This window comes from Crocodylus siamensis, chromosome 6 (genome assembly GCF_052110815.1).
Source record: "Crocodylus siamensis isolate JL-2025a chromosome 6, ASM5211081v1, whole genome shotgun sequence".
Taxonomy (NCBI): Eukaryota; Metazoa; Chordata; order Crocodylia; family Crocodylidae; genus Crocodylus; species Crocodylus siamensis.
The window spans coordinates 30,091,826-30,107,894 of NC_143400.1; the positions used below are offsets into that span (position 1 = coordinate 30,091,826).

General features: G+C 48.4%; 1 protein-coding gene across 2 annotated transcripts; it reads left to right on the forward strand.

Moving 5' to 3' along the window:
* Nucleotides 1-915: 915 nt before the first annotated feature.
* On the forward strand, nt 916-15,501 carry ELMOD3 (ELMO domain containing 3). Of its 2 annotated transcripts, none has more exons than XM_090053479.1 (11): nt 916-959; nt 2,225-2,302; nt 3,336-3,405; nt 4,485-4,547; nt 4,943-5,034; nt 5,354-5,477; nt 6,732-6,854; nt 9,163-9,317; nt 10,424-10,500; nt 11,686-11,813; nt 12,787-15,501. In XM_090053479.1, the coding sequence occupies exons 2-11, from the start codon at nt 2,228-2,230 to the stop codon at nt 13,020-13,022; spliced, it is 1,143 nt and encodes a 380-aa protein (XP_089909605.1). In that variant the 5' UTR covers nt 916-959; nt 2,225-2,227; the 3' UTR covers nt 13,023-15,501. The 2 variants fall into 2 exon arrangements, with proteins under 2 accessions (XP_089909605.1, XP_089909606.1); XM_090053480.1 differs by lacking the exon at nt 916-959 and adding an exon at nt 1,327-1,431 and having other exon boundaries at nt 9,163-9,293.
* The last annotated feature ends 568 nt before the right edge of the window (nt 15,502-16,069 follow it).

The following is a 16,069-nucleotide window of genomic DNA, read 5'->3' on the forward strand; positions in this document are numbered from 1 at the left end:
TAATTGCTGGAGCATTTTCGTAGCCTTTTGTCTGCTCACGCTGCACTCTGTAGCCACGCTGTTAGCAGGACCCGCACTAGCTACTTCAAAGGCAGCTCTGATGTGCGGTGAGATATGCAGTATTGCAACCCCATCGTGTCAAAAATCATGAAACAAACTCTTAACAATTGGATTTGGAATGCAAATCATGAGATGCTATTTTTGAAGTGTGTTTGTATGTGTGTGTGTGGGGGGGGCCTGTGGGTGTGTGGGGGGCTGCAGGTTTGGAGTCTGGGGGGGGTCCCTGCACACCCTGGCAGGATGTGGGGTACTGTGGGTCAGGAGAGAGGAGCAGCAGCAGCAGGGCTGGGGGCTGTGGCTTGGGAGTGAGGGGCAGACACACACGCACATGCACACGCGCACACAGCTGCCCACAGCTCTGTTGCATGACTCACCCCAGCCACAGGGTCCCATTCACCCCAACCCCTGCCCCACCCCCTCCCTCACTGTGGGGGCCTTAATCTTCCCCCACCTTCCCTTTCCCCTCCACAGACTTAGCAGCTTGGTGCTGTCTACATGCACCAGAAGAAAAAAATCCCAAGATTTGATCTCTCTCTCAGGAGATCATGAGTCAGAGTTAATTTGACTTGGAAACAAAGAGTCTTGTGATTTTTTTCATGAGAGTTGGCATTACTGGATATGCCACAAAGCCAGGGAGAAGGTGTTACGGCCACAGAAAGTGTTTATCCCCCTCCACTAGAGCTGGGAGAGAAGTAGGCTGTTGGCAAAGCCCAGCAGAGCCTGGGGGAGGTGGGAACACCGCCCTCACCCTTGTGCCCCTCATGCTCTGGGGGCGCTGGAAGCAGCAGCTCCCTTGGATGCAACCTGACCCTGGCACACGTGTGGACAAAGCAGGGAGAAAGGAAACTGGGTGACACACAGCGTTTGCTGGGGTTTTGGTTGCTGGTCTAAGGAAATAGGTAGGCAAGGAAGGTTCTTTGGGTAGATGGGGTTTTTTGTTCGAGGTGCTCGGCCATCCAGGAGGCTTCTGCAGCAGCCTGCCCAGCGCGAGCCAGGGGGTGCATGCAGGCAGCTCCAGGCCCTGGGTGGGTGCAGGGTGCACTGAGCCTGCTGCCTGCCCCGCTGCTCCTTGCCCAGGGAGGGCTGCCTAGGGACCTGCTCGGGCAGGGATGGGGGAGCACCAGCAACGCCCTCTGCACCATCCCCTCCTCCTTAGGCGAGGGGCGAAGCTCTTGCGTTCACTGCGGATTGTCTTCTATAGCCGCGGTGGCTCCTGGGAGATGTAGGCACAGGGTTTGGGGGCTGGAGCTACATTTGGTGGCGCGCATGCGCTCTGCAAGAGGAGGGAGCGTAGGTTGGAGTGCAAGGGAAGTAATTTCTCGGCCCTTGGATTTCCGGCGGGGGGCGGGTCAAAGGTCAGGAGGAGCGTGGGTGGGGCGGGTGCGCGGGGATCCGGGGGCTGGGGATCCTGGGGATGGGAGTGGCCGGATTTGGGGGCTGGGGTAGGGGTGGAGGTGGAGATGGAGAGGGGCCTTGGCACCACCCTGCCTTGGGGATTCCCTGGCATTGCCCTACTGGGGGGGTGATGAGTAAGGGGCACTCGCCTGGTTCAGCCCCACCCCCACCCACCGGCTTGGGCTGCAGCCTGCCAGAGAGGTGCCCCCTGCTGCTCCCTCAGGTCCTGGGGTGTGACATGATCCCTGGCCTGGGCGGCTGTCACTCTGCCAAAATGGGCTTGCAGCCAGTGTCTGAAGGGCCCTGGCCACTTCCTGGTTTGTTGCCAGACTTGGACCAGGCGGTTTAGTCAAAGGGGCATCTCTGGTGCATGGGAGCATGTTTGGTTTTGGTGGTGGGAGGCTGGCATCTCCCCATTGTGGTTCGAGCTTGTGTGGATGCCCTGATGTGGTGCATGCTGCCTAGCTCTGAGCCCTGGTACTGTGTATTGTACTGGGAACCAGAGGTCTGGAGCCAGAGATTAGGCAGACTTGAAAGAAAGCCAAGTCCTGGGACAGGGCAGCCCCCAAAGCCTTGCTGCTTAGTCAGCCTGCCACAGAAACAACCCACTGTGTGTTTGTGGCTGTGCTGTGTTTGAAGTGAAGAGTGAGGAGCCCCACACCAGCCCTCCCCTTCAACAGGGCCACATGTGCAGCACTGACAGCTCAGGCATCTTTGGAAGGCGATGGACTGGGTTCCCTTGTGACTGTGGCTGCCTTGTTTCCTGCAGGGCATGAACCAATGCACCCCAGACATCGAGCGGTCTGAAGAGCAAGATGTTTTCCTTCCAGCTGTCAAATCCATACCTGTGCGTATCCCAGGCTTCTTCGTGCTTTTCAGTAGCCTGAAGCTCAGAGCTAGGATCTAAATGGCACACAGAGATCAGCCTAAAGTGTTTGTGCAATGAGTAGGGAATAGGAAGTCCTTTCTGGAGCATTATGCCAGGGGTTGTTTGGCACAACCACTTTCTACATATGTGTTTACAAGATACAGCAGATTGTGTACACCCTGGAACCTGTAGTCACAAGTGCAGTTGTTTTGATTATGGCTGCATGACAACCCACAGTAGCACCCTGAAGCTGTTGTTCATTGCTGGGGTTAACTACCAATGCACATAGCGGCGAGTGCAGTGCTGGCTTTGAGCCCTGGAACAGTGATGGTTACAAAGAGCAAGCCTGCTGTCATGTGCCCGAGTGTGATACCAGGCATCAGGCTTACGTAGTTCTGTCAGCCCTCCTGTATCTATCCGTGTGGATGGCCTCACTTCTCCTTCCACCATCATAACGAGGCCTCCTATTCCCCTGCCAGCTTGTCTGCAGAGAGCAGCCTCCTTTCCTGAGATCTCTACTCACGGAGGGGTGGCAGGGACCTTAGTGCCATGACTTGCTCACTCATTCCCCTTACTACTTGTCTTGCAGGGTGTGCATCCAGGCAGGTTTGGCCTAGGGTTGCTCAGAAAACCTGCAGCAGGTGGGCTGGGTACTTGCTGTGGGTTTCTGACTTGGAGTATAAACAGGAAGGCTGTGTAGTTGACAGAAGACACTGCTGAGAGTCTGATGCCTGGTACAGAGGGAGAGTGCATCACACTGTGACAGCCCTAGAAAACTCTCAGAGGGTGCCTCTGATTTCCCTGACCACCCCCAAGCATATAGTGTGACTTCAGGCTTCAGCTAGATTCAGTGGTGATGGTGATGTAACAAAACTAGTGCATGCTAAGGTGAGAGCAGGTGGTTGTGGCCCCAGGGAGACCTCACATAGGGAGATGTTGTTCAGCTCAAGAGGAGGCATAAACAGCATGGCCCTGCCTAACTGCACCTGTCTGTCTGTGTCTCTCTGCTTAGATCTCGATGCTGAAACAGAATGGGCTGTTGCAGGCTCTGGCAGAAGAAGCCAGTGGACTTACAGAAGCTGGTAAACTCTAGCTGAACTCCCCCCCTTTACTGTCCTTTGGTTTTGCAAGGCTGGATGTGGGTCATATGCTGTAACACTGTCACAGGCCACTGTCTGCAAAGTAAATACAGTCTCTTGATGGGCACAACAGATTCTCTCCACACTGGGACATATCTGATTGGCATGATCCTGGTGATTTGTACCCAAGTATTTTGACCTGCCCAGAAATTATTTCCCTGATATGTGGGCCAAATGTTGCTCTGTATCACCACAGCAATGTCCTGCCTCTCTCTGTATTCACTGAACAAGCATCTCCCTTCTGTGACTGTTTGTTTCCCAGCTGGAGTGCTGTGCCTGGGGCAGGTCTATCTCTGGAATCTGTGTAGTGTATGATGTGGGGTCCTTATTATAGTTCCCATGAATCCAGGCCTCTCCCAAGTTACAGAGTCCAAGCAGAGTGTTTGTCCATGTACTTGGAGCTGTGCTTCTTCAGTGATCCAGAATGGATGGCAGACACGTGAAAAGTCTCTGTGGAACGCCCCCTGCTGACCATGTTTATTGGCCGTGGGCCTAGTATGTCTGTGAGGCACTGGCCCCAGTGGATGAGCAGAGCAGCTTGGCCCCTGGGGAGTGTGGATGTAGTTTGGACACTCCTCAGGTGTGTGGTAGGGTCAGGACCCTTCCACCCCTGGCTGCTTTGTGGGTGTCTTGCACTATGGGCTCACATGCAACCATGTGATGGGGAATGGATTTTACCCACAGCCTCCTACCTTAGAAAGACCTAATCCCAGAGCCCCCTAGTATCTGTTGGTATCTTCTGTATCAGAACAGTTGGGTTGGCTCCAGTCTAGGCCTGACACCCCATAGTCAGGGCAGGAGGCAGGGAGGGAGATCATCAAGGAAGTTCCTGTTGCTCAGCATTACCTCAGGATGTCTAATAAAAAAGTAGATGCAATGGAGAGGGAAATGGGATCCCAGAGGTCATGGGAGCTGGAGTGCTGTTTACCCTCATGCTTTGCAAGGAGGTAAGGAAACAAGACAATCATGTAGCCTGAGGTTTCTTGCTGTAACTAACTGCCTTGGTGTCTCCCTCTAACCAGACCCTAGTGAAGAGGTGCTGCGGGCCCAGGAAGAATGGGAGGCTTTGGAAGCTATCCAGTCAGGTATGGATAAGTACAATATGAGGGGACTAAGTGTCACACTGGGACCTCAGAGGCTGCGGCCAGCTAGGTAAGGAGACTGGGATGTATGAGTGAAGGGGATAGAACAGGGGAGGAGATGGAAGTGATTGGGCTTGGGGAGGAAACAGCAGGGTGGCTTGTGTCCACCACACACAGACCCCTCTAGAGTGAAGTCTCAGCAATCCTCTTGTATCAACAAGCATATAAGGAGATTGAAGAGATGTGCTTGAAGGCACACCTGTACCCTGAGCCACTGGTTTGGCTTGGGCATGGAGTGTGCATCTATCATTACCTCAGAACAGGCCTTTCACTAGGACCGGAGCAGCACCCTGGGGACCCCAGTCCCAGACTAACCTGTACTCTCTTCCTGTCTGTAGGGACAGCGGACAATTCAGCAAGTCCTGTAACCCTGATCTCCTTCAACGAAGCGCTGCAGTACTTCCAGACGGCCGACCTCACTGAGTGCCGGGTATGGGGGGTGCAGCTGAGATTTACCTCTGTGTTCCTATCTCTGGGCCCCAGGAAAGCTCAGGGAGTGTTTTATTAAGGCACAGAGATATGAAGTGACTGAGGCTGAAACTCAGGCTGTCTAAGAGAGTCCCTGTCACATTTTACCTCAGCTTCTTCCCCATCCCATTAGTCCTCCCAGACCTGTCTGCCCTCCTATTCTCCTGTTTATTTGTATGTGCAGGATTTGCTAATATGTTTTTCTTCCAGATGAGGCCAAGGGAGGCTGTCCTGCTTGTTTCCCTCCTGATTCCCATTTCTATGTGTTGTTCTCTCCTCAGAAAAGAATCCAGCCAACAATGCAAAGGCGAGGGCTGTCTGCTGTGGCCCACTTCTTTTTTGGCCCACCACGCCTCCATCAGCAGCTGCAAGCTGAGCGGGACTTGGCTTTTGTGATTGCCCAGTGTGAGTACTTCTTACCAGGGAAAGGCTCTGCCCAAATGGTTCTCCATCCTTGGAGGTTTTTAAGACCTGGTTAGACAAAGCCTTGGCTGGTATATAGTTGGGGTTTGTCCTACTTTGAGCAGGTGGTTGGACTAGATATGACCTCCTGAGGTCTTTCCTATCGTAATTTTGTATGATTCTGTAAATCGCTACATGATGATTCTCACCATCTCCCTCCCCCTTACCTGATATCCTGCAGCATTGTGGCCTCATATGCACTCTGGCGTGGGTATCTTGTTGCATGTGCTTTCTTCCTTGTCGGCAACTGCTTGCATCCCCTGTTTCCCCATTCCCACATGAGCATTTTTCCTGTGCAGCAAACCTGACATTGACTAGTCCCTGAATCAGTGACACCTTCTTTGAAAGCGCTGGAATTTGGACGTTGGCTGAATAGGTATATAGACATATATCTATGTCTTAGATATATCAAGCTCCTGAGGAGATCTTGTCAGGCTTTTCAGGGGCTACAGAGCTGGGTGTTCTGCAGCTGCTGCAATAAATCAGAGAAGGACGGTCCAGGGGATAGGATGCCAGCCTGAGACTTTGGAGACTTGGGTTCGGTGCTCTGCTCTGTCCTGCCACTTGCATCATATAATTATCTATTGTCCCAGAATCACAAACATTGCCACAGCAGTTGCAGCAGTATGTCCTCTTCATCAGTGGCATGTGTCAGCTGCTTCATGGAAAGGAGCAAGACATCCTGTTATAGGTAGTTAAACTGCATACAGGGAGTGTCTCAAACCCCATCTGGTTTGAAGCTGGCTTCTGCCCTGGAGGCTGGAAGTTCCTCTTTTTTAGATCTAGCAGCTTCCTCTAATCCTTTCTGCTTGGACTGGATGTTCTTGTTATCCTAAAAAGGTCCCGTTCTCTTTGTGAAGCCTGCCAGCGAGTTCCACAGGTAGATCTTGTGTTATGGGGAAAAGCCTTTCCTTTTGTGTTTCATCCCTTCATCCCTCTGACAGCTGGGTTTGTTCAAGTGAAAGCCTTCATGTGTCTGGGACATTTTCACCTGTGACACTTTTTCCAGTAAGCATCAGTACAGTCTGAAACATTCAGTTTGTGACTGCGGTTGGGTTCCTGCTAAGGGGTTTTGTTTCTAGTTGGAATCTGACTTCATCTATTTAATCCTCAGTTTTTTGCCATGTTTCCACTGTGGTTCATTAGAGAAGGGGGATGTTGAATATTGCAAAATGATGATGGATGTTTCCTCTGCAGGTGGCTTGGATAATAATGAGAAGGTGCATATGAGGATCCTGCAAACTATCTACAAGAAGCTGACAGGCTCCAGATTTGGTTGTCCACGCTATGGAGCCCACTGGGAGGAGCTGGGCTTTCAAGGTATGGAGTAGTAGAGAGAGGAGTTTGAGGGCCTTTGGTACAGAGCTCTGAGGGAACATCTCGTCTACACCCCAAGCAGCACAAAGTCAAAGGGTTTTGGATGCACTCCTTTCACTATCCAGTTGGTACAGCTGTCGCCAGGCACTGGATTAGTTGTCACCAGTTCAGCAGCTGGTGTGCCAGGTGCTGATATGCCAGTTGATGCCGTTACCACTGGCATGCAGCTACTAATCTCCCTCTGATGACTGGTGCAACAAGCTGCCACTGGCAGAGCTGATTAAGCAGCTGTTCCTGGTCTGCTATTGCTGTTTGTTAGCATGTTCTTAGTGTTCATTATTATGTTTGGAAGCGACTCTATGGCTGTGTTCCAGTCAGAGTGTTAAAAGCATGGATTTAGCTTCTTTTTTTTTTTTCCTGTCAGGAGAATGCAGTGGATTCCCCTCAAATTTACAGAACTTGCTTATGAAGGAATTTTTAATTGAATATGTTTTTAATCAGTTTGTGGATTTTGCTTAATCAAAAGCCTGGCCCTTTAAAACGTAGCTTCTCTGTCCATTCTTTCTGTGTTGCAAATGATTTGAACAATGGAACAACAGACTTCTCAGGATTTCAGATTCATTGAAATTCTGGGCACCGGCTGTTTTTGAAGAAGTTAAGCTTTAATGAAGCTGTTAATGATGGCAGTCTGTAATTGGTGGGCAAGTGACAAGCTTGGGTCAGTAACTCTGGGAACTCTTGAGTGACTTCAGAAGTAATTAGACAATCAGTGTGCTGTGTCTGCAGCTAATTCACGTGTTGTAGTTCTGCTGGATGCAGTTACTGCAAACAGATCAGTTCTCAGTGTCAGTGATGAATTCCTTGGTATCTGAGTAGCTAGTTGGTTTCCTTTGGCCTTGTCTGCTTTGCTGGTTTTGGGGAGTGGGCACTTTTAAAGTATTTTTAAAAATGTGCACATTTGGGGGAATAGAGGATAGAGATGCTCCCTGGAACTCTTCTGCTAGCTCATCTTCTGCACAATACTAAAACGCAAGGCTCTGTTAATGTAAGTTATACTGGAATAGGTGTCACTTGTCCACTTCCATTCCAGGGTAGACATTTGCTTAAAGTAAACAGGCTATTTGCTCCCCTGATATGAGGTGCAGTAATAGCTACCTGCTGTGTGTGCTGCCCCAGCATAGCAGTACAATATCTGATCTGGATCCCAATTTGATTCACATTGTTGTACAGGATCAGTGCAAATAGCACAGCCTTTCTATAGGCTGCTTGAATTCCTTAGGGTTACAGCAGTGCCAGCTAATGAAAAGTTTTTTGGTTGTGTAAAGTCATTGAATTCCTTTGAAGAGTTCACTGGGTTCTTTTGTAAAAAATCAGTGTTTGGTCTCTGGTTGTCTAGAATCTCCCAGGGAAAATAGGTAAGGAAAAGAGGAATTTGTAATACAATAATCAAGCAATAAAGAAACCTAGGAAAACTTCCCTTCAAACAGTAAAATCTATCTGCCTTTTAGTCATGGTAGAAACAAAGTCACACAAAGGCACCAATTTAGAATTGCCTGTTTGGTCTCCCTTCTTGTAGTGGCTTAATTCATTTCCCATAATCCTCTGATAGTCACTATAAACTCTTGAAACAGTATAGTGACTGATGAACATTCTGGCACAGGCTTGGGCCCAAGCCCACTGGAGAGGAAAGCCAGGCTGCAGGTGGTGGACAAGTAGGAGACAGATTAAAAGGAGGATAGTCATGACCACTTTTCTGTCTGGCTACAGAAGAATGGTAAGCTGAAAGCCAATTTGCTGCCCTATGGGGCAGGGAAACTAGAAAGCAAGAAACTGCGGCAGGCAGGTCCTGGCAGGGCAGAGAAATAACACAGCATGTTGGGTGCCCAGTCACAACTGAATGGTGAATTCCATGGCAGAAATGTTGAATTCAGTGGTCCGCAGGAAAAATGCAAATTCTGTGAGGCTGCTCACAATAGAGCTATTGTTGCAAGCTGGCTGCAAATTCAAGCAAGTTCCAATGTAGAAGTTCTTTTTTCAGTAGTGGCTGGATCAGAGCTGGCACCCTGTAATGAGGCAGGGATCTGTTCCTCATTTCCTCCTCTGTGCCCCATTTCCTCCTCCTCCCAAAGCAAGTTCCAACAGGTTCTTTTTGCCAGGGCTGGGGAAATTTCCTTAATGAAAGGGAAGGGTAGGGAGTTGTCAGAATTTACACAGGTCCCAGAAACAGGCCTGCTGTGAGCGAGGGCTGTGCTCAGAGAGCCATATTTATGCAGTTTCTCAGCTCACCAGCCTTTCTGACTTTTTTCTCAAGGTCTGGATCCTGGGACAGATCTGCGTGGGACAGGCATGCTCAGCTTGATGCAAGTCTTGTATTTTGTAATGGACCCTCAGACATTCTTGCTTGCTCAAGACATTTTCAAGCTGTCTCAACACAGTACGCAGGCATGTCCCTTCCTTTACCTCTGGGTGGGTATTTATTTAACTGTTATAAGCCTCAGGGAAAGGTGAGAATCACACAAAACTCTACTGTACTTTGGCTGATAGGAAAGATATTTAGAGGTCTGGTTCTCTGCTGCATCCAGTTTCTCACAATGACAACACATTATTTGACCATCCCTGATAGCAGGAGCCTACTCTGGGCCCTGAATAAATCTGTTGGTGATAATTCCACAGTCTCCTTTGGTGACTTGTCCCAGCAGTCAGATAGTTTTTGCCTACAAAGCTTTCCCAGTGCTGCATGTAAGCCACCGGCCATTTTATATCCATGGTTACCTGTTCCGTTGGGACAAGGGATTCAATACAGGCCCAAAGCAAATGCTAGAACCAAGCCCCAGACCTAGATTAGTAGCTCTGTTATGGAAATGAGACAAGCAGGATCTTTCCAACATTTTGGGGACAAGAGTGTTCCTTGACTGATTGAGATGACCAGCCCCTCACCCATCACACACATCTGGAGGTATCTGGGAAGCTTGGTTTTTGTTTGCCCTCTGCTTTCTAAGCAGTCCAGTGTGGGTGATCCTGCCTGGGAGTAGACCTTCCACCAGCACAGCTCATAGGCAGTCCCAGCACAGCAATACACAGTCTCCATGGGGGCTGAATTTTACAAATTGACAACTTGATCTGATTAAAGGGGCTGGTCCAAGTATGATTGGTTGGCACTAGCTAACCTCTGTCCTTTGCACTGTATGGGGCAACGCCTGGAAGGGATGATGAGAATGAGTGCAACCAACCTCGTGTTTAGTTCTAGCGGATTCAAGTTCTGCAACTAAATGGGCTAAGGGTTATTTGAACATGGCCCAGTATGATGGTAGACTGATGAGAGTCTTATTCATCAGAGTGCTTGCACTGTGGTAGGGCCTAGAAGCTCCAGTCAGAGATCCATAACTCTGTTGTGTGGGGTGCTGTACAAACACTAAGTAAAATGCAGTTCATGCTTCGAAGAATGTACATTATCCAGGCTTCTGGCATTGGGCCTGTGATTATGATGAGACCGGAGGACAGGCACTTCGAAAATTCTAAGGGGAAGATGGGCTTTATTCTTAAGAACTGATCAAGTGCTCTTCCTTTCACAGAATTTCCCATTCTGTGTCATGTCTGTGAATATCACTCGCATTGTGATCCAGGTCCTGAGGGAAGAGCGTCTGTCCAGGTGAGTCTACCAAACTGTGTCCAGATTCTGTGCTGGCCTGTCTGCACTAAATATACCACCATGCTGAGGAACCCAGATACAGAATGGACTCAGCGTGTTACTGTTTGTAGTATAGACAGCTCTGGAATATGAGCCCAGAGAATCATGCTTGACTCAGCTGTGCCTATAGGGTTTAAGGGACAGTGTCTCTGGCTCATGCAGGCTGCGTATTGGCTCAGGACTGCAAGATGGAAATGAGTGTTCCCCTGAGGTTGGCATGGCTAATGTTTGGGATGCTTGGGGCCCTGCAGCACTGGACTCATATCTGCACCTTGGTATTGTTACTGAGATAGGTCATTGTCAACTCTAGAGAAGGTGTAAGGAGCTTCAGCAGGACTTTAAATATATGTGCAGTAGAGGCAGTGTGAGGGCAGATGAAGTTCAGTGTAAATGTGTACTGGAGGAAAGTGGCTGAAATATTCAGGCACCTTACTGGGTTCTCAGTTAATCATATCGGCTTAGCTGGGTGTCCCTGTGGACGGGTCGGTGAGTAACCCTGTGCAGTAGCAGCTGCAATCCCCACTGGTCAGTTGTTAATGTCAACAAAAGTCATTTTGGAAAGAAGATGATGCTTCCTGCTTCGGATCTGAAACCAGTCTCTGCCTAGAGATTAGGGTGAGACTTAACATGAAGGCAGCTTACTCTCTGTGCCTTCCTTTGAACAAGCTGGTGCGGGTCATTGTCAGAGCCAGGGTGCTGGAGTGGGCAAACTGTGGGTCTATCACTTTAAACTTGAACTGTGGGTCTATCACTTTAAATAGTCAAATGGCTCCTGTGTCGCTAAATGTGTTTGAATTAGGTTTTTGAAAAAAAACAGAAAATTAGCCTGTGGGGGAGTTTGAGCTTGGAATAATTTCTTCTGCAAAGGTTACCACTTGGCAAGGCTATTCTAGACATGCAGGGGGTTCTAGCAGAAAAGTACGAATCTGCCTTAATGATAGCCTTATCACAGTTCCATTGTAATACAAAAGGAAAAGCTGCTTCCTTTGTAAACTCTGTTTTCCCAGGACTGCAAGAATCTCGAGATCTGACTGAGATGCATATCTTTGAGTGTTTCTGTAGCATCTGCCCCTCTGTTCCCAGTTCTGCTGGGCTCAGAGGAGAAGCAGAGGTGGGCCTAAGCTCTCCTGTCTTTGTCCCTTGCAGGGAGTGCAACCGCAGGCATCAGGTCATTGCTGTGCTGAACGATTTATATGTGGCCATGTTCCTGCACCTCTACTACACCTGGAAAACCCAGCACAAAACCATTTCTGACTCTGGCTTTGTCCTGAAAGGTACATTTTCCCTCCATCTTTTCTGCTGTTCTAAGGGATGATAGCATGAGTATCTAGAAGACAAACACTCCTTATGCTCTATGCCATTGATGAGACTGGTTTCCAGTGCCCAAACCAGCTCAGATGTAGAGGGGAGAACGTCCTTAAGCTACCAGTTGTCATGTAATAAGTCTGTATCATAATATGTGTGCACAGGGTGAGGGGTAAATTGAGAAGGTAGTATCACTTTCAGGGTTTGACTTCATTCATTTTGTAAAGTTCTTTTCCGACAGGGTCTGTATGTGAATACTGGTGTTGTTCCTAGTGGTTGCTCATATATAGCTGTCTGTCCTTTTTTTTTTTATCTATAAACCCTATGCTTGAGGCCTAGCAGGGGTATTTCTGAAAATGAACAAAATAAAAGCCATGGGAGAAACAGAGTGCTGTATAGGTTTGTGAGGCGCTAGTATGTATTGTTGAAAAAGTGGGGCACAAATCATCACAAATGGATCTCCCCATCCCTACCCAGTGGCCCCCCCCCCCCGCACTCTATCATTTAGTATTGGGCAGGGTTCAAATTACACTTTGACCCTTGTGGCGGGGGGGTCTGCAAAAAAAAATTGGGCTGCCCATCACAGTTTCCTAATAAAATTGGAGGTGCCCCAGTTATGATTTTCAGATCTTACAGGGGGGCTCTTGTCTCTTTATGTGGGGTGGGGTTCAGCCTCCCCGAGCTTCTGCATAATTCGCACCCTGGTACTGGGGCTTTCTCATATTTGTGGTCAGGTGGGTGATGCCCCAAGCTTGGACAACAGGGAAATGATTTGTTCAAAGATACTCTTCCATGGTTTTTAGCTGCATGTTTCACACCCTCCACTACCTGGTGCTCTGGGGTTCTGGCCTGCAAGAGAACCACACACTTAAGAAACTGGAGACAGTACTTGTCCAACCCTATTGTCAGATCTCTTATTATTTTCCCCACATCTCTTTCCAGAATTGGAGGCATTTGCCAAAAAGAAACCAAGGCAGCTCCTGAAGTATTTGGAAGCCTACGTGAGCGGAAACACCGAGTCAATAATAGAAGATGGTTTCCAGCACTTTTCCCCTTCCTCCAGCACACGTAGACTCACCCACTACTCTGCTGACAGCAGCAGCGGCAACAAAGAACTAAATTTCACTGGCGTGTGCGACCTACATGTTGAGATGGAAGGAGAAGCCCGGCTGATCTGAAAGTGAGGAGTCTCTGATAACTGGGAAGGTCCTAGTAAGACAGTGGTAGACATGCCTGCCATCCTGCTTTTTCAGAGGCCAGTAAGCCAGCCAGTCTGTTTGTAGGAGCCTCTGAAGGGCTGTGGCATAAGAGGTGGGTCTAGAATAAACCCAGAGCAGTGCTTGTCACAGAGATATAGCTGCTAGGTCAGATGTAGTGAAGCTGGTAGAGCAAAACCTTGGGATACCTGCTTTACTGTAAACACAGTGAAGGAGGGAACAAATGGCTCTGACAGTGGCAGATTTTGGCCTTATCTCTACCGAAGTGTGGTTTGAATGAGAGGGCCTTACACATACTGAAAATAAGCAGCTTGGCCCAAGACCCAAGGGCTTTGGTTTGTTAAGAGTCATTTACTTCCAAGCCCTGAGGGAGATGAGTCCTGTTATGCTAAAGTAGATGGTAAACTGGTGAAAAGTTTGGGTTTATTCCAGTCGTTGAAATACACAGGGCCAAGTTCTTCACATGGAGACACGTGTTAAGGAGTTGACTCCTTGTTTGTGTAGCATTACCCACTAGCTGAGGGCTGGAATTGGGGTCCATCTTGTTATCCTAGATATGTCTGTGGTCCCCATTACCAGAGCAACTAAGTACCTCACCCTCTTGGAGGTGGCTATACCTTCAGCCCCATTGTCAGTAGGACAATGCTAATATTTCCATTTGAAAGATGGGGAACAGGTCTCAGAGAGCTGAAGTGACTTGTTCTGGATCATGCAGGAGATCTGTGGCAAGGCATTGAACCCATGTCCTTAGTTTAAGTTTCGTGTCTGAACGACTAGACTGTAGGGCCTATATTGTACATCACAGTGATAGGTTCTCCTTTTACAGCATGCAGCTAAATGTGGTAGTTGAAAAATTCAGGGTGCCTGGGCTTTTTACTAGGGGTACTGCCATTCATAGACCCCTCTTCTCATTCAGTGCCTCCCTACAGGTTTCTTCAGCCAGAGCCGTCATAAAGTTTAAAGTGATAGATAAATACTGTTGAGACTCTACACAGGCAAAAGGCCCATCTGCAGTAGAGCCTCCAGGAGCATTAAGAGAACAGCATCGCTCCTGGCTTATAAACGCATCCATCTCCAACTCTAGAGGGGAAAGTAGGCCTGCACAGCTTGCTTAGGGCTGCTTCCTGGTGTTCTGGAGGGGAGGAGTGAGAGACTGAGACACAGGCACCATCATTAACACTAGGTATCTGGCTGCAGGGAGTTTTTCCCTATTGTCATGCTCACAAATCCTTGCAATTTTTCAGTGAGTCTGAATCTTTCCTGGCTGGTTCTGAGCTCAAAGGCAGCTGAGGTTTTTGTTGTAGGAGGCTTCAGCAAATTCCTGTTCAAATATTGCTGAATTGTTGATGCAGAAGAGAGAAAGTGGTAGCTTTCAGCTGTAAGCTTGTTCTTCTCCCAAAAATCAGCACCCCTGATGTTGCTAGCTCTTGTTATTCCTATCATAGGCTAGGCAATACTTGGCATTTTACCTAAGCTATTACTAGCCATTAAGGATGGGATTTGGATGTTCAACTGCTCTTGAGAATCCTATATACATTCTTAGGTGCCTTAGTACCTTTTAAGCACTGGCCTCTAATGACTTGCCTGAGGTCACACAGGAGTGGGTGGCTTTGATTTACTGGTGGTCTTAAAGTTCCCTGCAGGGGGAAGAGTTCTGATGGCAGAAGGCTCTTTAGTTGCAAGATCCAGTTTCAGGGAGGTGGAGTCTTACTCTGAAAATAAAGTGCAGGTTCATAGCAGCAGGTTAAGTCTAGTGGAGAGGGTTAAATGGATAACAGATAACCAGTGGAACAGCTGCCCAGGGGAATTGGTGAATCCAAAATGTCCTTGTAAGAGTTGCATGTACTACAGATAGCAGTACATGTAAGTACTCTAAGAGTACAGGGGCTGGGTGCAGGTAGCCATATGTACACAGGGAGCAAAGCAAAGCAGCTGTAGTTCAACCGTGAGCAGTTGGTGTTGATGTACTGTTGGCCTAGTAGAAAATATTCCATCCACGGCAGGAATTCCAGAGCGGGGGAGGTACTGCATTCCTGTATAGCCTTAAAGATCATGACAAGGGGGAGTGAGCAGCTTAGTTTAATGAGTGTGTTTTGCAGTACATTTTAAGAGGGCAGATGCTTTCATCTACCCACCAGCAGGGCATGTTTGCCTACAGAGATGTAACCTCTGGGTGGCAGTAGTTTGCTTTCACCTTCTGCTTAGTAGCAGTGAGGTATGTGCCTGTGTGTTGGAGACATGGTCCCCAGCTGAGGCTTTGTCCAGCCGGAGTCTTTTCCCTCTAACCCGGAGTGTTGCCCTTTGGGTCACTGCAGCACATACAGCATAAATGCAGAAGGTAGCCAAGAGTGAGAACCTTGTACCACTACATTGTAACCATATGCGTCTGTACCCTAGCTGCTGCCACACAGGCACTTTACAATAAAACCTTGGAATCTCATTTCCTTGCCCCTGTGCTCACTGAAGGCAGACTTGGCATTCCTTTGCATGCAGCTGTGCATATGCAGCATGAACAGAGTTGTCCTCTCCGGGCTGGTACTGAGATAACAACTGAAAAACAAAGTTGGAGAAGGCTGTAGCCTTGAATGTGCAGGTGTGGCTTTTCACGCACCGAAGACTGTCCCTCTTGTAGGAGGAAATGGCCCTGGTAATTAATGGTGAAAAGATTTTTTTTGTACTAATATTTTAATCATTATTTTAAATTGGAAATCACAAAGCAACACCCCCTTCCCTGGAGTCTGAGTCTCACTGGGGGCAGATTCCAGATGACACTTACTTGCTTTACAGATTAGTCCTCTGAGCCAGGCCTGGAGAAAGGCTCCTATAGATATTTTATCAGCAAATACAGAAGTGCATGGCCATTATTTAAACATCAGTAATGGGTCAGTGTTGAGGACCTATTACATAGACTTGGGTAAAAAACATTCCTGTCATATATTTGTGGCTTAGAATGCAAAATTGAATTCAAGCAGCATTTTCAAGTAAAGCTCAGTGTTGGCTGAGATCCT

Excerpts from the sequence above, each read along its gene's own strand:
- ELMOD3 (XM_090053480.1), top strand. The coding sequence starts at position 1,327 with ATGCGCTCTGCAAGAGGAGGGAGCGTAGGTTGGAGTGCAAGGGAAGTA. Across the intron at positions 6,855-9,162 it reads GGAGGAGCTGGGCTTTCAAG|GTCTGGATCCTGGGACAGAT; the intron begins GTATGGAGTAGT and ends TTTTTTCTCAAG. Across the intron at positions 11,814-12,786 it reads CTCTGGCTTTGTCCTGAAAG|AATTGGAGGCATTTGCCAAA; the intron begins GTACATTTTCCC and ends ATCTCTTTCCAG.